This window comes from Aythya ferina (genome assembly GCF_964211825.1).
Source record: "Aythya ferina genome assembly, chromosome: Z".
NCBI lineage: Eukaryota > Metazoa > Chordata > Aves > Anseriformes > Anatidae > Aythya > Aythya ferina.
This window is the reverse complement of record NC_140299.1, coordinates 21,454,659-21,475,756: the sequence shown is the minus strand read 5'-3', so window position 1 is coordinate 21,475,756 and position 21,098 is coordinate 21,454,659. Positions and strand designations below refer to the sequence as shown.

At 39.1% G+C, this 21,098-nt stretch overlaps 1 protein-coding gene across 5 annotated transcripts in view; it reads right to left on the bottom strand.

Moving 5' to 3' along the window:
* Positions 1 to 21,098, bottom strand: part of IPO11 (importin 11) — a 99,868-nt gene that overhangs the window by 64,483 nt on the left and 14,287 nt on the right. For 4 of the 5 annotated variants that reach the window (XM_084504702.1, XM_084504701.1, XM_084504703.1 and 1 more), the window contains exons 6-12: positions 16,491 to 16,563; positions 12,859 to 13,062; positions 6,709 to 6,841; positions 6,353 to 6,411; positions 5,445 to 5,493; positions 2,311 to 2,390; positions 434 to 626 (exon numbers count right to left, since the gene is read on the bottom strand). In XM_084504702.1, coding sequence (XP_084360828.1) covers positions 434 to 626; positions 2,311 to 2,390; positions 5,445 to 5,493; positions 6,353 to 6,411; positions 6,709 to 6,841; positions 12,859 to 13,062; positions 16,491 to 16,563 — 791 coding nt within the window. The remainder of the gene's footprint in view (positions 1 to 433; positions 627 to 2,310; positions 2,391 to 5,444; positions 5,494 to 6,352; positions 6,412 to 6,708; positions 6,842 to 12,858; positions 13,063 to 16,490; positions 16,564 to 21,098) is intronic. The other variant, XM_084504704.1, reaches the window with a different exon arrangement.

The following is a 21,098-nucleotide window of genomic DNA, read 5'->3' as shown; positions in this document are numbered from 1 at the left end:
TTTACTGCTTTATATATACACACACACACACCACATTACTGAAGAATGTAATTAAAAAACACAGAATTCAAAGAAGGTTTCGTTTATATCTATTCAAAAAGTTTATCCAAATATAATGTTAAAAACAACTAGGATAACATTTTTTGTTTGTTTTTGTTTTAAGGAATTAACACTGGTTATAGAAAGCAGCAATAAAAACAAATACTTCATGCTATACAGCCAAAACAAACACTGTATATGTTTGGCAAATCTATGTCCATATATATCAACACTTTAACCATCAACACAAGAATTACCTGTATAGAGACAGAAGCATATTACTAAGTATTGATGCATTAAGTGCTTCAAAAGTATGACTCAAAGGAGTTCACTTACAACTTGCTAATTTTTTTTCACAAAATATAAAAATATATTTAGTAAATAGCAGCAGTACCTTCAATATATTTTGATGGCTTATAAGCATAATTTTTTACAATCATCTTGATGAGATTCATACACTGTACAATGAAGCGCTCAAATACAACTCCTTCACCAGCCTCTGTGAAAACATAGCTTACAGCAAATTCCAATGATCTCTGAATTAAAGACGTAAATGAAAAAGGATGTTGATCCAGGAAGTCCAAAAGCTAGAAATTAAGCAAGGAGAAGAGCAAAAGAATCAAATTAATTTTTGTGCAAGTCTTGCATTAAATACTTTCATAAAAAATTACAGAAAAGCTTTCTATTTATACAGAATTATAGAAAATAAAATTGAAAGGAGGAAATTAGGAAAAGATCGGTATCAAAACTTAATGAAGCACTAGTTTCTCCACTAAATTCTTGATTCACATTCAAAATTATCCTTTGTTAAAAGTTTAAGGAACAATACCTGTTTTCAACTTGACCAACTTGATAGCAACACAGTATGTAAAACACATCCACTTCAATTAAAGCTGTCAACATTTTAGCACATTGATATCCACAGGTACTTCTAGAGCAGCATTTAAGGTTCATGTTGTTTAAAAAAATTCCAGCCTCCAAATGGGTAACTACTAAGGAGAGGCAACCCTCTGTATTTTCACTGGACCATAAACATACAGGAAATTATTGCCAATTTCCAGACATCCTATACCGAATCACAAAAAGCAATTCCAATGTACACAGAACATAAGGAAAAATATTTAAATTGGTCACTACAGATACTTACTATCTGTTCATTAGGCATACCAGATACTACTGACATTCTCATAATTAAACACATGGGACATAAAGATAGGAGGTGCAAGTGTAGGAAGTTTAAATTCTTTTTTCCCCCCATGCACCCAACACTGCAGAACAAGCACTTACTTCTTGACCTTAGTTCTTCTAACTTGTGGTCTAGAATGTGCTTACAACTTCCTAATCTCTACTACTTGCAAAAATGCCTAAAGCTAAATTCTTACATCTTAATTTCTAGAGGTGGTAGATTATCTATGAATAACGTGTGCTTTCTCTCCAGGTCTCTGAGGGGAAAAAAAAAAAAGATGAAAAAAGATGTGCCCCCATACTCTGCTTATTAGTTAAAAGAAGACTTATTAGTTCAAAAGAAGATGTACTATGATAAAGACTAAGAATGTTGAGTTGAGTACCTTCAGTTCAATTTTACTAACGGCTATGTGTGCCTCCCACCTATTATAATTATGCTAAACATTTAAATTAGAACCATTGTCCCAAAACATAATTTGCAAACAATGGGAAGTCATTAGGTTTTATACCTATTAAAGGCAAAGCAAATGTCAATGCTAAAATCACCTTCTGGTAACACAATTAATGGTTGCACAGAATTAGCTAAAAACTCAAAATGTACTATATTATACAGAAGTCATAGACTGTAAAACTGAGAAAGAGAAGGGTTATTTTTGTTAATTTTCTTTCAGTAAACCAGAACTAGCCAGAGATTCAATAGAACTAACAGCGCCTTAGAAATAGCAATCTAAGTACTTATAGAAGTACTTAACTGGATGAAAAACCTCATTATTTCTAATAAAGACCATGATTTTTTATTTTTATTTTTTAAACAAAAGACTAGTTAATAATTTACTTATAGAATGCCATTCTATTTGCACTAAGGAAATGGATTCTTTGCTCCTGTGATTTATGTCAGCATGAACATACAAATACATTTCTGAAAAATAAAATAAAATAAAATAAAGGCTATTGTATAGCAAAGAAGTTCCAAGCTGCAGTACCTTCTTCTTGTCAAAATCTGAAACCTACTGGTTTTAAGGAACATACATATTGGGGACTGCACTGCTCAAATCTATTCAGTAACTGTATGGAGAATATACTTACCACTTTAGTGAACAGAATTATAGTCTTTTCTAGACGATCTCTGCATACGTTTTCTGCTCTTATACTTCTACCTGGTAAATCAGATATTTAACAACTATCATTTTTTCAGACTCCCCTTTTCTTTCTGGATAGCTACATCTTAAAAAGTTAATACTGGTGAACAACTTGTTTTTATCTGCAGTTCAGGGGTTATAGCAGCCAGAAAAAAATGTTCTATGGCAGAGTAAATTCAAAGTCATAAATTGAAGGTAATGAGTATTGCAAAAAAATAATCTTTAACCATTTCTCTCAGCTGCAGTGAAAGTCACTATAACTGATCTGAGTAAAACAGTTGGGACATCATTACACACCACTCAATCATAAAAGACAGTCAAAATAATGCAAGCAAAATGCTAGCAAGAGCAGACTGAAAAGCTTAAAATGTCCTTATAAGAATACTATGGTATATCCTTATTACATATCTATGTATGTGCCTTACTAGAAAACCCATCATAAAAAAAAAAGATTATGGACACTGGAAAAGAGTCTGGATTTAAAAAAGAACAATCTGAATTTAGAAAACAAAGAAAGCTTTTATAAGAAAATAGAAAAAACAAAAGACAGCCATATTGACAGCATACAAGCAAAGAAGATGATATAACAGAAGTAAATTCTAGTTTCATTATAGTTAGTGGTGTGTGCTTTTGAAAAACAGCTTACTGGTAAGGACTACAGGCCAGTCGGTCTCATCTCTGTGCCAGGCAACATCAAGAAGCACATCCTCCTGCAAACTGCACTAAGGCACATGGAAAATAAGGAGGTGACTGGTGACAGCCACCATGACTTCACTAAGGGCACATCATCCCTGAGAAATCCGGTCTTCTATGATGGAGTTACAGCTGTGGTAGATAGGGGAACAGCAACTGACATCATCTACCTGGTCTTGTGCAAAGCATTTAGCACTGTCCCACACAATATTCTTGTCCCTAAATTGGAGAGACATGGATTTGACAGATGGACCACTCGGTGGATAAGTCTTAGATGGTTGCACTCGAAGAGTTGCGGTCAATGGCTCACTGTCCAGGTAGAGATCAGTAATGAGTGGTGTTGCTCAGGGGTCAGTATTGGGACTGGCACTAACATCTTTGCCAGTGACATGGACAGTGGAATTGAGTGCACCCTCACCAAGTTTGCAGATGACACCAAGATGAGGGGTGGGGTCCACATGCTGGAGGGAAGGGATACCATTGAGAGGTACCTGGGCAGGCCTGAGAGGTGGGCCTGTACAAGCCTCATGGAATTCAACATGGTCAAGTGCAAGGTCCTGCGTTTGGGCCAGGGCAATCCTAAGTACAAATACAGGCTGGGTGGACAACGGATTGAGAACAGCCCTGAGAAGGACCTGGGGGGGTTTGGTGGACAAGAAGCTTGACATAAGCTGGCAATCTGCACTTGCAGCCCAGAAAGCCAACCATATCCTGGGCTGCGTCAAAAGAAGCAGGGACAGCAGGGTAAGAGAGGTGATTCTGGCCTTCTGCTCTGCTCTCATGAGACCCCTCCCAAAAGCACTCTGGAGCCCCTAGCACAAAGGCATGGAGCTCTTGAAGCAAGTCCAGAGGAGGACCATGAGAATGAACTGGAGCACCTCTCCTGTGAGGACAGGCTGAGAGAGTTAGGGTTGTTCAGCTTGAAGAAGAGAAGGCTCCAGGGAGACCTTACAGCAGACTTCCAGTAACTGGAGGGGGCCTACGGGAGAGTTGGGGAGGAACCTCTGTTGGAGTGACTGGAGTGATAGGACAACGAGGAACGGCTTTAAGGTGGTAGGTTTAGATTTGATATTAGGAAGAAATTCTTTATTCAGAGGGTGATGAGGCACTGAGAAAGGTTGCCCAGACAAGCTGTGGATGCCCCATCCTTCGAAGTGCTCAATGCCAGGCTGGATGGGGCTTTGGGCAACCTGGTCTGGTGAGAGGTGTCCCTGCCCATGATAGGAGGGTGGAATTCGATGATCTTTAAGGTCCCTTCCAACCCAAACCATTCTGTGATTCTATAGAAACCAAAGTGTAGTAAGCCTCAGCTCATTTCTTATCTTAGGACATCTAAATCCTATGACAACCATAAAGCATCAAGATGGGATCGCCTTAAAAGTCATTCAGTTTATGCCAGGAGATTATATAGCCAACAATGAAAGAAGGGGCAGAAAGTGCGTGATTACAGCACAGCAGACAGGGCAAACAGTTGCATGCAGAGAAGCTTGTATTATAGAAGATCATATTTTAGAAGACAAAAAAAAAATTAAAAAAATGTTTTGGCATTGTGCAGAATGGAAGTTTCTGTAAGCTTTCATATAAACAAGGTTCAGAGTCCAGATCAGCGCTTCTCACCTAAGTACAAGTTCTGGAGCCAACTACTTTCATTAGTATCAAAAAAGTATTTCTATTCAGTTCAGACATCAAACATTGGAAAAAAAAATTGTTGAATCCTCAGAGAGTGGCCTGACAAGCTTCAAATTAAAGAATGGTTTGCACTATGGGTGAATTAAATGAATGAATGGCTTTGCAGGCCTACTGCAAGTGAGCAGAAAAGCAGTCAGTTCAGATGCAATACCAGTGAGCTTCTCTTTTTTTTTTTTTTTTTTTTTTTTACCTGCTTTAGGTAACTTCCCTGCAAAAGCAGTAACACTTGCCAATTATGCTTATACTTCTGTTGACTGTGTTAACCCATGGTTGTGGTTGTCTGCCTAAGAGTACTATTCTGCCAGGCATAAAGTACATATAGCCGAATGTGGTAATTATTTCCCACTTGACAGTTACCAAAATATATAGTAGACTCAAGGAAATATGAAAAACAAAAAGAATATTCAAGATGTGTGTTTCTGTAATATCTACATATTTGAGTATGCATACTTTGTCACTCCATGGGTTAAGATTTTCTTCTCCCCAAAATAGACATTGTAACACTGGGTATGATTTTGGTGGGGTTTTAGTCTTTCAATACAAAAGCAAAAAAAAGTTATTTAAGTCTTTCCTGTGCAGTTTCAGCACCATTTAAAATAACAACTCTGCATTTATAAAAAAATATTTTGATAGAACTGTATTACTCTTTCATCCAATTTCTAATATTTAAACAACACAAGGAAAGATTAAGATACTTACTACACTCCAGAAACTGTTTTAGCCGTTCAAACACTGCATGTAGAAAACCCTGAAAAATGTAATAACAGTATATGTGTCTATAGATTAAGCTCATTTTGCACTGTGTTATGAAAAGAGAGTTGAGCCAAACATACACGTTAATGGCTCAGACATCCCAGGATCACTTTCAATTAAGTAATTAATTTTAATGGACAAGCAATTTCATCATGAAACAAGTAATTAGCTAGCTAGCAGATGATCTTTGTTAGCACCACACAAATAGCATAATACCTCCAATAGAAAGAGGAGTCTGTAAATACAGACTCCTGCTTTACAATCTTTCCTCTTGAACTCAGCATGTAATATGGCAGGTATAACTGTTCTCTACTTCACAGTTTAGGATGTAGCTATTAGGTACCCAACTTTTTCAGCAAATTGAAGTGTTTTGAGGTGAAGGAGAGGTTTGGATTTCATTTTCTTATTTTTGTTTTTGCCCTAGATGGGCTGCATACCACAGGCTTTCATCTCATAATCAGAGAAAATCTATCATGGATATATACACCATTACATTCATCATTAAATTAAAAACATCTTTTCAAATGATGGGGGGAAGAGTACACTTGAAATCTATCGGTAGAGAGAGAGATGCTATTATCACATGACACAAACTGGATGGGACACTTTTTAAGGTTTTTTTTTTTTTTTTTTTTTTTCTTTCCCCAAAGACATCTTGCCATTGATGTCACAGTATCTAGGATCTATCTAGGGTCTGATGATCCTTAACTTACAGGAGGGCAACTTTGATAGAGTATTACTTTAATTTCCTTTACAAAACAAAAATGTGTCTTTCAGCCATCTTTAAACATTGCTGTAACACCTGAAATAATGACAAGAGATTTTACAATTAGAAACAGATGTATATTACTTACCATCACCTCTGCACTTCGATGAGGTTCTACAAACCCATGGACTGTTAGTTTACGAAGCACTAGGAAAAAAGAAGTTAGTTGTGTAGATATTTCTCATGTTCAGATTTCAGAACGTGATTAGTTGCTGTGCATTTCTTCCAATTTCCAAATTAAAAAAATACATAAATTTCGGGCCTTTGGATACCTCTATCATACCTAACATGATTCCTGAAATAATTTAGAATTCTGTACATTACGGGTATTCTGTTTACTCTTTAACTGTTAATCATCAGGTGTGAAGAAACTTATTTCATTATTAAATTATTATTATATTACTATTAAATACTCATTATTAAATAATTATTCTGTATTATTACCTTTCAATGATAACAAGGTTCTTTCTAAGGAATTTGTAGCAGCAGCTTCATCCCCTCTACAAGCTTGTTGTAGGAACGTATCTGTATGATGATTCCACAAGGAACACGCAAAGCTATAAATACCAGATGCAAGCTGCAAAAGATCAACAGCATATTTTATTTCCTGAATGTATTACAATATATTCATAAATTTTAAATGGCAGTTGAGACTATTACTTAATCCATCTTCTTGTATAAGAAGTATAATCCATCTTCTTCTAAGCAACAGTGTTTCACTCATTCAAACACTTTGGTGTTTGAATGTTTCACTCATTGGTACACTTTGGTGTACCAAGTTGTACTGACCTAACGCTGTTTTCCAGAAACATTTCTTGTCTTAATTTGAGTATGCTGTGACTGACTCATTTGCATCCCTGACTACTTGTCCTACCACTATCGCTTTAAAACTAACTATCTAGGCCTCCTTTCTTACCTGATCTTCACTAACTCTAGCCACAGGTCTACAACAGAGTAGGAAGCTTCAAAAAAATTCCAGCTGTTCTTATTGCCTTCTTTCTCACAAGATTTAAACTACTTGTTTTACACTACAGGTAACATCTGAATCAAATTACACTGTGAAAACACGTAGTAGTTACATGCACATAGCTAAGCAAAATAGTATTGAACAATGCTTACACTGAAACTTATAACCATGATATCTGCAAACCCTGGATTCACCTCAAATCATTTAAAATATAGAATGCTTGATGGTTTTCAAAATAGCAATTGCTTTATTAACAATAACGGGGAGAAAGAGAACCACAAATGTATACCATCCAATAGGAAGACCCACCACATACTTTTAACATCTGAAGTCATTCAAATGGCAATTGTAATTTGCATTACTTTACTTTTACTTTAGGTAATTTGCATTACCTAAAGACCTCATCATGGGGCTAGGCTAATTTAAATTCCCTTAGTCGATAAAGCAGACAAAGTGTGATTGTGGTAGTAGTAAGAGATATAAACTGAAGAATAAATATGCAAGATCATCGTAAATGCATAAGAAAGCAAGAAGGAACAGCAGGAAACCAGGGTGGCTGAGCAAGGACCTGCTGGTCAGACTGAGGCACAAGAAGGAAATGCACAGGCAGTGGAAACAGGGACACGTGGCCTGGGGAGAGCATAGGAATGCTGTCTGGGTGTGCTGGGATGGGATCAAGAAAGCCAAGGCATGGATGGAACTGAGCTTGGCAAGGGATGCAAAGAATAACAAGAAGGGATTCTATACATACATTGGCCAGAAAAAGAAGGCCAAGGACAGCATGCCCCCTCTGATAAACGAGAGAGGAGGACTGATGACAATAGACATGGAGAAGGATGAGGTACCCAGCAACTTCTTTACCTCAGACTTCACTGCCAGTCAGGCTTCCCACATCTCTTGAGTCCCTGAAACACTGGGCAGGGGTTGGGGGAGCAATGTGCCTCCCACTGTAAGTGAAAAGCAGATCTGGTGGCCTTCTATAACAATATGACTGCATTAGTTGACACGGGAAGATCAACCAATATCTACCTGGACTTCTGTAAGGTCTTTGACATGGTCCCGCATGAAATCCTGATCTACAACTTGGAGAGAGATGGATTTGAAAGGTGGACCATTCAGTGGATAAGGAATCAGCTTGATGGGCACAGCCAGAGAGTGGTGGTCAATAGCTCTATGTCCAGGTGGAGGCTGGTGATGAGTGGTGACCCTCAAGGGCCTGTTTTGGGACTAGTGCTGTTTACTATCTTTATCAACATCATAATGACAGTGGGATCGAGTGCACTCTCAGCAAGCTGAGTGGTGAAATTGATAAAACAGAAGGAAGAGATACCATCCAAAGGAACCTGGACAGGCTGGAGAAGTGGGACCATGTGATCCTAATGAGGTTCAACAAGTCCAAGTGCAAGGTGCACTGATGACAGCAACATTGTCCCTGGGCTGGGGCAATTCCAGACAGAAGTACAGACACATAGTGAGAGCAGCCCTGCAGAGAAGGACCTGGGGGTCCAAAAGGCTCAACACGAGCTGGCAACGTGCATTTGCAGCACAGACAGCCAACCACATCCTGGGCTGCATCAACAGAGGAGTGGCCAGCAGGTGGAAGGAGGGGATTGTGCTCCTCTGCTCTGTTTTTGTGAGGCCCCACTTGGAGTCCTACATCTGGGTCTGAGGTCCCCAGCACAAGGATGTGGAGCTGTTAAAGTGAGTCCGAGTCCAGAGGAGGGCCACAATGATGATCAGAGGCCTGGAGCACCTCCTGTGAAGACAGGTTGAGAGAGGTAGGGCTGTTCAGCCTGAAGAAGAGAAGGCTCCAAGGGAGACCTCATTGCAGCTTTTCATTACTTAAAGGGAGCTTATAAAAAGGATGGAGAGTAACTTTTTCCTCAGGCAAATAATGATAGGACAAGAAGGAACGTTTTTAAACTTAAAGAGGAGAGATTTCGACTATAGATGTTAGGAGAAAATTCTTCTCACTCAGCAGGAGGTGAGGCAGTAGCACAGGTTGCCCAGAGAAGCTCTGGATGCCCCATCCCTGGAGGTGTTCAAGGCCAGTTTGAAGAAGGCCCAAAAAACATAAGAAATTGGAAAAAATAATGTAATTGATGTTTTCACTGATTTGCAGCTATTCACGATATCTTTTCCAATATAGCTATGTACCTTGTTCAGATGATCAATACACAAAAGTAATACAAAGAATTAGGGTAAGTAACCTTGTCCTCTTGTTTCAAAAGATACAAAAGTTCTGAAGTGCGGACACTCAAAAGCTGTAAAAATATTTAGCATGGCTCTTATTATGAGAAATAATAACCTGTCCAAGAGAAATCACCTGCCACTTAATGTGAATTCAGAGAATCACAGAATCACAGAATTTCTAGGTTGGAAGAGACCTCAAGATCATCAAGTCCAACCTCTGACCTAACGCTAGCAGTCCCCAATAAACCATATCCCTAAGCTCTACATCTAAACGTCTTTTGAAGACTTCCAGGGATGGTGACTCCACCACTTCCCTGGGCAGCCTGTTCCAATGCCTCACAACCCTTTCAGTAAAGAAGTTCTTCCTAACATCTAACCTAAAACTCCCCTGGCACAACTTTAGCCCATTCCCCCTCGTCCTGTCACCAGGCACGTGGGAGAATAGGCCAACCCCCACCTCGCTACAGCCTCCTTTAAGGTATCTGTAAAGAGCAATAAGGTCGCCCCTGAGCCTCCTTTTCTCCGGGCTGAACAAGCCCAGCTCCCTCAGCTGCTCCTCGTAGGACTTGTTCTCCAGGCCCCTCACCAGCTTCGTCGCCCTTCTCTGCACCCGCTCAAGCACCTCGATGTCCTTCTTGTAGCGAGGGGCCCAAAACTGAACACAGTACTCGAGGTGCGGCCTCACCAGAGCCGAGTACAGGGGGACGATCACCTCCCTAGCCCTGCTGGTCACACTGTTCCTGATACAAGCCAGGATGCCGTTGGCCTTCTTGGCCACCTGAGCACACTGCTGGCTCATATTCAGCTGACTATCCACCATCACTCCCAGGTCCTTCTCTGCCTGGCAGCTCTCCAACCATTCCTCTCCCAGCCTGTAGCTCTGCTTGGGGTTATTGCGCCCCAGGTGCAGGACCCGGCACTTGGCCTTGTTGAACTTCATGCAGTTGACCTCAGCCCATCGGTGCAGCCTATCCAGATCCTCCTGCAGAGCCTTCCTACCCTCAAGCAGATCGACACATGCGCATAGCTTGGTGTCATCTGCAAACTTACTGAGGGTGCACTCGATCCCCTCATCCAGATCATCGATGAAGATATTAAAGAGGACCAGCCCCAGCACCGAGCCCTGGGGGACTCCACTAGTGACTGGCCTCCAACTGGACTTGGCTCCATTCACCACGACTCTTTGGGCCCGGCTATCCAGCCAGTTTCTAACCCAACGAAGCGTGCGCCAGTCCAAGCCAAGAGCAGCCAGTTTCTTGAGGAGAATGCTGTGGGAGACGGTGTCAAAAGCCTTGCTGAAGTCAAGGTAGACCACATCCACAGCCTTTCCCTCATCCACCCAGCGCGTCACTTTGTCATAGAAGGAGATCAGGTTCGTCAAGCAGGACCTGCCTTTCATAAACCCATGCTGACTGGGCCTTATCGCCTGCTTGCCCTGCAAGTGCTGCGTGATGACTGTCAAGAGGATCTGCTCCATGAGCTTCCCTGGTACTGAGGTCAAACTGACAGGCCTGTAGTTTCCTTTACCAGGAGACAGAAAAATTCCCTTTACCAGGAGACAGAAGAAGCAAACTGCAAAGTTGACCAGTTTTGCTGCTGTTAAAATCATAAAGTATGAATACCATTGTGCCAGATGCTCAAAAGATCTCCTTTTTCCACATAACATTAAAAAAACTCTGCACATACAGAGTTCAGAGCTGTTTATTTTTCTTCACAGTGAAACTGAACACACTAATATTTGTTAATTTCAAATCAGATGATAGAAGAACTCTAGGTATTGAACTTATCCAAAAATTAAAAAAACAACAAATGTTTAAATGTAAAGACTTAAACTGTGCCTAAAGGTTAGCAAATTTCAATTGTATTTTGGATATGAAATGCCCTCCCCATAAATTTTTAAAAAAATGTTATATGCCTTTTCTTCACACCTGAAGTTTTCTTTCTCCAACAACAAAATAATCTATAAAGAAAGTGCTGTGCTGGAAAAATGGTATTCCACAAGAAAGAAGGTCACACAAACTTAATGAGTTTGTTGGAAACAAGTGAAATATGATTGAAGGTATCTGAGCTCTTTCTGAATCTTGTGAAATGGCTGAAAAACTGCACAGGTACCTTTGGACAAGACAACTTTAACAATACGACACCTTATGACCTATTTATTCTGTTCTGCCTCTGTACTGAGATTTGACTATTTATGTAGATGAAGCTTTGAAGTTCAGTTGTTTTTTTTTGTTGTTGTTTTTTTTTTTGTTTGTTTTTTCCCTATCTCCATATGCATCAGCAACATTCACAGCTGCTTCTTTTAGGAGAGTGCTAGAAAACAAGTAATTATCTTGCTCTTTCTTCATTACTTTCAAATAAAGAACTGAATCTACCAAAACCTGTATTGTACAAGTACTCAGGTCATGTATAATGGTCTAACAGATTACAAAAATTAAATATAAGTATTTCCTATATAGGGATTATATTCATCTGTATCTATATACATGTATGTCTGAGGGAGGAAGACACACACAAACCCCTCACAGAAACGTATAATCTCAGTTCTGTCCTATTACAGGAATCAGCCTTCAGTCCCTCAAGCTCCTGCTGACTTCATTTCACCTTGATGATCTCACAACAAGGCAAGTTATTTCCACATAGATAAATAAACCTTCAGAAGCATTCTCCAATACTTGTGTGATAAGCTTTTTTTTTTTTAAATCAAGAAACAAACTAGAATTTTGAAATTTGAAATGCAACATTCCTGCAAAAGATCAGTTATCTGTACTGTATCATTGCCTAACTCCGAACTGGACTGGAGATTCAGCTGAAGACAAATCTGTGTTCTAATCAGTGGACTGTTACAATGGAGATTACGAACTGGATGAGACTAGACTTCGCATTTTCATTCACGGAATGAAAATGGAAAAAGAAGTTGATCTAATAAAAGCCCTGTCATCATGAACACACTTCCACTAATAATAAAGGAAAAAATATTGAGGTATGGAAATCTAAAATTCGGCACTGTTTAAACTGTTGAGTTTTGAATCCAGAGCAATCTTCCAGAAACACTGCACGTTATATATAACATCTGCTTTACGGCCTGACAACAAAAGGCTGATTTGCACAGATTGTGCTGCAGATCATACTCTGCTTCTTAACACAAGTTGTTATAAAAAACCATCCAAGTCATAAACATGAGTCACATTATAAAAATATTTGTCACACACAAAGTTAATAAAAATCTCAAAAACATTTCACAGAGGAATTGACTTTAAAATATTTCATATTGTACATATAACCACCAAAGTAAGAGTTTTTCTGCTTCAAAAGGCAGACATAAGAGTCAACATACCTGCCATTAATTCAGCACCCACTAAACACAGGGAAGCAGCAATCATATAAGACAAGCTGTTTGCCTATACTATACAATACTGCACCACATTACTTACATCATAGAAAAGCTTCCTATCTGCAGCAAGCCGTTTGGATGCCAGGGTCTTTGTAACATGATAAAAGGTAAGTAATGCTCTATGTTGCCGAAGATCATCTTGGACTTTCACAGATTCTAGAAGAGTGGGTATCAGTTCTGGCCATTGCCTCGGGCAGTCCACCCTGGCAACTTTAGCTATTAGCACAGAGATCTGAGTTGCTATCTGCAAAAAAAGAAAAAAAATAAATAAATACAGGTACCACAATGTCAAAATCATTTAGAAAACAGACACCGCAGAATTTAAGTCAAATAAAACCTGGATTAAAAATAAGGTAGTACAGATTGACAGAGTTTGCGGTTTTCTTCCCCCTTAAGCTATTTTAAAGTTTGCAGAACACAAACAGAGTGGAAAAAAACTGTACTTCAATCTTCAATTTTATGATCAGATTAAATATTACATAAAAAGTTGAGCTCACTAAAGCTCACTAAACTGTTTAAATTTTACATAAAGATCACTCAAGTCATTTGTTCTAGAAATCATGTTAATGAAGAATCAGATACTTGGGAAGCACTTTTTAGTTAATCATCTTTTCTAGCACTTCCTGCAAAAAAAAAAAAAAAATAGAATTCTGAATACCAATCACCCTTATTTCTGCTATCCCTGTATGTGATTTTTAACTTTTAGACAGAGTCTTTCTTTCCCTCCATCTACTGGCACCTAGTCTACAACCAACAGTCCCAACCAAATAGCTCTCTCCTGCTCCAGATCCTCATAGCACAGGCCAGGGACAACTTCACCCTCCAACTTCAGTTGCTGGCACCAAACACACCAGTTTCACTATTAACTGGTACCTATCCCTTGCAGTGCACACATGTAAGAGAGTAAGATTACACCAAAAGATATCCAAGAAGGGATTTAACCTGAAAATAGGACAGACTGTAGTGATCAAGCACAGCACTTGTTCAGACAAGGGTATTGACCAGCTGTGGTTTACAGGGCTGGCCCCTCCTATACACTTTCCTGCCTATTCCTCACTTTACTTCTCCCTCTAAACGTTTCTTAATAAGCTTTGCATAGTTTCACATACCCTCATCCCAAATACCCCTAAACCTCATGATGTTGTTCTTTCCCAGTTCTAATCCCTTACTAAGTCCAGGTTGACTCTCTTCAGAGCCATGCCTGGAGTTCCTTAATTGCCCACCAGTCAGTGGCTGCAGACTTTTGGTGTGTGGCATTGCCTGTCAGCCCCTCATCTATCAGGCTGTGTCTGTTTTCTCTTTCACACTGAAAAGGCCATTCATCAGATAACCCTAATGAAGCCATTGTTCCCACCCTTACAACAACCACTGCACTAGAAGTTACCTTCTGATGTTATCAAACATAATTTCAGCAACTTAAGGGCATAAGAGGTAATAACCATGCCCTTTACTGCTTCCTTAGGTGTTAAACATGAAGTCTGAACACCCCCACAAAAATCTCTACAATATTCATTGCTGCCTGCTTGCTAAGGGAGCTTTCTTCAGAAAGCTGATGTCAAAGTTTGCAAAGAAAATGTAGGAGATTTATTTACTCTTAGATCAAGTGATGTTGATTGGCAGGAGGGAGCAAATAAACTCTTTTCCAGATATGACACAAGGAACCTGATGCTAACACTTAGCATCAGGGATGCTAAAAGTACTTTTGTCTTGAGGTATTGGCTATTTAAGTAGAAAAAAAATCTGACATCACACTTCAAGGAGCATTTTATTTCACTGTGCCCTCCATATGTTAATATAATCAGAGGGCATGGAAATTATGCTCCCAACATACGTTCTATTTTTCTTCCTCCCCTCCCCTGAAGTCAGAGGAAGTCATCACAATTCCATGTCTAATTCCTATATGCTGAGGTACTTTTTTTTTTGTTTTTGTTTTCATTTTTATACATAAAACAGTTATATTTTTCCTACCCTTAATGATGCAGAAAGCACAAGGAACTGTTATGAAGTATCTGTGACTAAAAAAAAATGGTACTCTCGAAGAACACAAGATACCAAATTTCAGGCTTCTCAGAGAAGGGACTAAATGAACATTGCCTCTGAAAGGAAACACAAAGATACCTATAGCACAGTTTGGATGATAGGAAAGTAAGGGAAATGGACTGAAATACCTTTCTGCAACTGCCAACTATGCGTGCCCCAAGAACCTTAACATCAAAACATATTAGCAAACAATGTGCAGAACACATAACACGAAATTCTGCGTGGCTTATCTGTGGTTCATGAATCACACTGCATGCTTTGAATAAGCATCAATAAAGTCTATAAATACACTTCCAATATCACAACAACTGCCTGGGCAAACACTTAGGAACAGTGCTGGCATAAAATAAACCCCTCCACATCTTAAAAGACTGAACCCTGACAGTGTCATACAGACACAGATAAATACATAAATTCACATTCTTATAAATAATAATAAATGGCAGTTCAAAAGGTTTAAAATAGTCACTTTAAAATGAAGTATATGCTAAACTCTGCACTACCTAGTAATACCATAAATGATGCACACATTATGGTCCAGCATGAAACACTTCATAGTTTCTTCTGGTTGAAAAAGAAACAAGTAATATTTGGTCATACTTTTACATTAAAATCGTACTTATATGAAAAATTTATCAATTCCTATGCCTACTGGCATTTAAAAAAAATATTTGAAATAAAAACTAAATTCTACTCAAACTTATCACTGCACAAATGAGTTCTACGAAGCATAAATTACTCTGATATATTGCTGTAATCCTATGAATAGCAGTAATCCCATGAAGGAATTCAATAGTTCAGTTTTTAACTTCTATCTGCAGAATGAAAGCTTGTTTCCTGTACCTTTTCTGTTTAAGTTTTACCTTTTGCAAATCACATCTATGTTTTGTCTTCCAAGTTCTTTGAGACCTAACTTAAAATATTAGCTAATAACTTCATTTCGGAATCTCAATCTATGAGCAAGAATACTGTAGCAGAAGGAAGACTGATTCATCTATGCATATTTTGAACCCTTAGCATTAGCTCTACACTCAATTTAACAATAAACCCTTATTCTAATCAAAACAGTAGCTTAATATTAGTCACTTTAAATTATGTAAGGCAAGACAACATCATACTGAATCTTTACCATGCTTATTTAAATTAATTAATGTTGTGATTGGACACGTGACAGCAATACTGCTTAGGCAGGTTTATGCAGCAGCTTTTTCAACAGCTCATTCCTGCTACACCAACGCCACCACACTTCCGTGTATGGCTATAATAGGAGTCAGATCAAACTGAGAGAACAGATACATCTGAAAAAAGTAAGTCACAAAGGAGCAGGGAGAGGGTTATTTTTGAGCTACACCCATTCCCTGAATCATTTCACCAAGCAGCTGCATAAACATTAAGGGGCAACATGAGCTGTCACTGCAACAAAAACAAACAAACAAAACAAACAAACAAAAAAAAACAAAAAAGAGACCACACTGAATTATGATACATAGAAAAACATTCTGAGAGGCAACACATAAATTGCAACTTGTCAACTTCCTTATTATTCTTGTACACTCTGTAAATAAAGAAACCAAATTATACACCAATACAAGCATTTGCTAGGACAGTAATAATTACCCATTCATCACTAACCTGGTTCACTGGCTCATTAAAGTTGGCAATAAGTCCAGCACGCAACGTAGTTTTTTCCTCTTCAGAAAGAGCACTGTCAGGATACAATTATTAGAATATCATTTCATTTTCAATAAAACCCAACTACTAATTCATATTTAGAATTATTTTGTCATTATTAATGGACACAGAAGCTGATCTTTTTTCAGTCAAATTCAGTTGCACAAATGCTAAAAATTAGTTTTACACACCATGTTCTTGAAACTCATGTATTTCAGCTTGATAGACTATCAAGAGCATATTCACTGTATTCACTGCATATTCACTATCTCAAGGTATTTGAAAAGAGAGGGAACAGTGAAACAACCACGTTTTTATGAAGCCCTTTGAAATCAGGTTTTATTGTGATCTCTGCAAACCCAAGAGGCAAAAGACAAAGTTCACATATACAGTAGGGTACACAGCTATATTAAGGAAAAGAGCTACATAAACTGGTTGTTATTAAGGAGTTACTATACAGTTATTACTATGACAATTATGACTGAAGCATGACTTGGCCTATATATGATCCACATATGCTAGTGGATCACAACAAAAAGGTGCTAAGAATAAGGCAATCAAATACAAAAGCAATAATCCTCTTCAACTTACTGAACTAAGAAACTACTAAAAGAAGAAAATTACATTGCTTACAGAGGGTGGACAAGTAATGAGAGAGGAACACAGAGACACTGTCTGAGCAGCCAGGGGTCAGATTAGGACAGCTTAAGCCCAGGTAGAATTGAATATGGCCAGGGATGTCAAGAACAACAAGAACTTCTACAAGTACATCCCTGATAAAAGGAAGATTAGGGAAAACTTCCTCAAGAAGGAAATGGGAGACCTGGTTACACGTGAAATGCAGCAGGCTGAGGTACTCCATGACTTTTTTGCCTCAATCTGCACCAGGAAGTGCTCTAGGCACACCACCCAAGTTGCAGAAGGCAAAGGAAGGGGCAGGGAGAATGAGGAGCACAAGTCCATGGCACCTGATGAGATGTAACCAACGGACCTAAAGGAACTGGTGGATGAAGTTTCTAAGCCACTCTCAATCATGTTTAACAAGTCGTGGCAGTTATAGCTTTGGTAGACAGGGGAAGAGCAACTGACATGCTCTGCCTGGACTTGTGCAACGCATTTGACACTGTCCCACATGACATCCTTGTCTCCAAATTGGATTTGGCAGAGGAACCACTCCAATAAGGAATTGGTGTGCTGGATTCAAAAAGGGTGGCTGCATTCAAAAAGTTGTAGTGAATGGTTCACTGTCCAGGTGAAGACAACTGAAGTGATAAGTGGTGTTCCGCAGGGGTCAGTACTGGGAGTGGTTTTATTTAACATCTTTGTCAGGAACATTGACTTGATCGGGATTGAGTGCACCGTCACCAAGTTTGACAACGGCACCACACTGTGTGGTGCAGTTGATCTGATGGCAGAAACAGATGCCATACCAAGGAACCTTGACAGGTTTGAAAAGTGGGCCCATGTGAACCTTGTGCAGTTCAACAACACCGAGTACGAAGTCTTGCACCTGGAGGACTACAGGCTCATCAATCTCACCACCGTGCCAGGCAACATTAGGAAGCACATCCTCCCACAAACTATGCTAAGGCACTTGGTAAATAAGGAGCTGATTGAAAAGGAGGTGACCCGCCTCAAAAGCATGCTAAGGCTTGAGAGGTGGGCCCATATGATCTTCATGCAGTTCAAGGCTTGCCTGCAGCAACATCACGCAACAACAAGGCCAAGTGCAAAATCCTACAATTCTGTCAGGGCAATCATAAGCATGGGCTAAACAGATAATGGATTGAGAGCAGCCCTCAGGGAAACGACCTGGGGGTTTTGGTTAAAGAGAACCTAAACATGAGCTAACAATGTATGCTTACAGCCCAGGACAAAGTTGGCTTTCTGGGCTGCATAAAAACTGTGGCTAGCAGGATAAGGGAGGTGATTCTCCCCCTCTGCTCTGCTCTTGAGAGACCCCATCTGGAGTGCTGTATTCAACTCAGGGGCCCCAAACATGAGGACTTGGAGCTGTTGGAGCAAGTCCAGAGGAAGGCCACAAAAATGATCAAAGGGCTAGAGTACCAGTCCTGTAAGGACATGCTGAAGGAGTTGGGGGTGTTCAGCCTGGAGAAGAGAAGGCTCCAGGGACACCTTACAGCAGCCTTCCAGTACCTAAAGGGGGCCTACAGGAAAGCTGAAGATGTACTTCTTACAAGGGCGTGTAGTGATAGAGCAAGCAGGAACAGCTCTAAACTTGAATAGGGTAGATTTAGATCATATATTGGGAAGAAATTCTTTGTACTGTGAGCACAGTGAAGCGCTGGCACAAGTTGCCCAGAGAATCTGTGGGTGCCCCATCCCTGAAAGGGCTCAAGGCCAGACTGGATGGGGTCCTGGGCAATCTGATCTGGTGAAAGGTGTCCCTGCCCATGGCAGGGGTGTTGGAACTAGATGGTCTTTAAGGTCCCTTCTAACCCAAACCATTCTGTGATTCTACGATTCTACAAAATGCAAGGAAAAGAAGTAAGGACAAACTGTAAGCCATAAAGGTCAATTTTCACTCAAGTAAAGCTTTAAATTATCTTTATGCTTCTTTATGAATTCAGGTTACAAAATATCGTATCACTCCCCTACTGCTCCAGACTTCTTATGAGCCACATAACTCCTTTTAATTTCTGGACAGGAAAAAATGCTTTCCAAAATTCCTTGGTGGTATTTGATTATATAACAAGGAAAAAGAAATGCTCTTTTATTTACTGATGATACCTAGAAATCTGTTTCTTGCATACCTCAGTCAAGGTTATTTAGGAATTTTTTACCTCATATCGCTGTGATTTAGATGCATGCATTCAATTATCACATCTCAAATGAAGTCTAGTAGCTAGAAACAGAGATTAAACACACCAACACTACCACTTCCTGTTGTCTGATCTCAGTTGCCAGTCTGTGATACTAACCCACACTTTCTACATACTAACTGCATAATAAGCCTTATTTTCAGAAGTAATTTGAAAGAAAAAAGAAAAAGGACTCATAAGGATGAACTCCTCAAATACAAAAGCTTATGTTGCTGACAAAAAGCTTATATGCTGACAAGCAAAGTCAGCAAATAGTAAGTACAAGAATTTAAGAAACTAATTAGGATTCAAGTGGTATAGTGCATTTTTATGTGATTTATACGAGTCAAGTAGTCTCTAGCCGCTACAGGAGGATAGAAGAATTTACCATATAGCTAATCCAACAGTGACATCTGCTGGACACTGAAGCCCCAGCTACATATTCACCCACTGCAGTGTTAGTTGAAACTTAACGGTTGAAAACCGTATCTTTATCCTCCTTTATTATACTGCAAGAAAAACCCACAACTCCATAGTGAAGTTGTAGGCAAACCAGAAATTAGGAAGCATGCATGTTATTCAAAAAATTGTTTCTCCTCAGCGCTGAATCACAAACAAAAAATTAAGATCTTTGGCAGAACAATTTTAAACTCTATGTTGTACTCTTCCACAGTTTGCAGTTTCAAAGTTTTTGATCTTCTTCCAACTAGTTCATAAACCGGAAATATGAATCTGAAGATACTTATTAGTGTTAAAACAAAAATATTATGCAAGTTGCTGCCAAAGTAATCAAATCAAAGAATTAAGTCCACAAAAGACAGAAATAGAAATTCTCTGTGAAATCAGAAGTGTGTCCAGGAAAATGATATCTTAATACCATTCAGATTAAAGAAGTCTTTTCTAAAGAAGCCAAAAGTGTGCAAAAATTGTAAGATGAGGAAGCTGGTAACACTTCCAGAAGACAGACCAAATTGTGCCTGAAAACAGGCCATTACAATACTAGCCTCCCTCCTGTAGCAACCTGCAGAGACTGCCTGAGAAGAACAAGAGAAAGAATGCCCATCTCTAATGCCCATCTCTAAATATACTCACCCAAAAATGCTGATTTTAGTCTAAGGCGGGTAGAGAATGAGTAGCATGAGTAGGATAGATAGCAGTGGTGCATGTGTGCAAAAAGCAAAATATTTCAGAAGGTTCGATTTCTTTTTAAAAAATAGTTTGTATTCACCCTTCTGTAACTATGTATTTTATTATAATGAAACACTCAACCACTGTACTCTCCAAAGAATTCATGATCTCAACTTATTACATATTTTCCTGCCTTGTAGTAGTAGCAGTTGTGAAACCACAAACGCACAGAAGTAGGGTAAAACTAGTCCTGCTAGACTGAGAGAAAACTAACTTCAACACACTTGTACAACAGAGGCATTTAATTTGTTGTGAAAGTTTTTACAGATTCAAGATTTCCCACAAGTATATAAATATTCAAGACTAGCAGTCTTAAAAGAATCCTTCTTTAGCTGTTTTACTAAAGCTACATGAAGAGGTCATTTATCCACAAGAACTCTTTTAGTTCTGACAGTTCTTCAATCTACGCACCATCAAATTTGGCAAACTGCAGTAGTGTCAATAGTACAATGTTTTCAACCAAACAGCCTAGGAAGATCAGAGCAAGCTTGAACATACTACCATGTATGGACAAGTGAGAGCTGCTGCTATGAGAGATGAGCTGAAAGATGAGAATTAT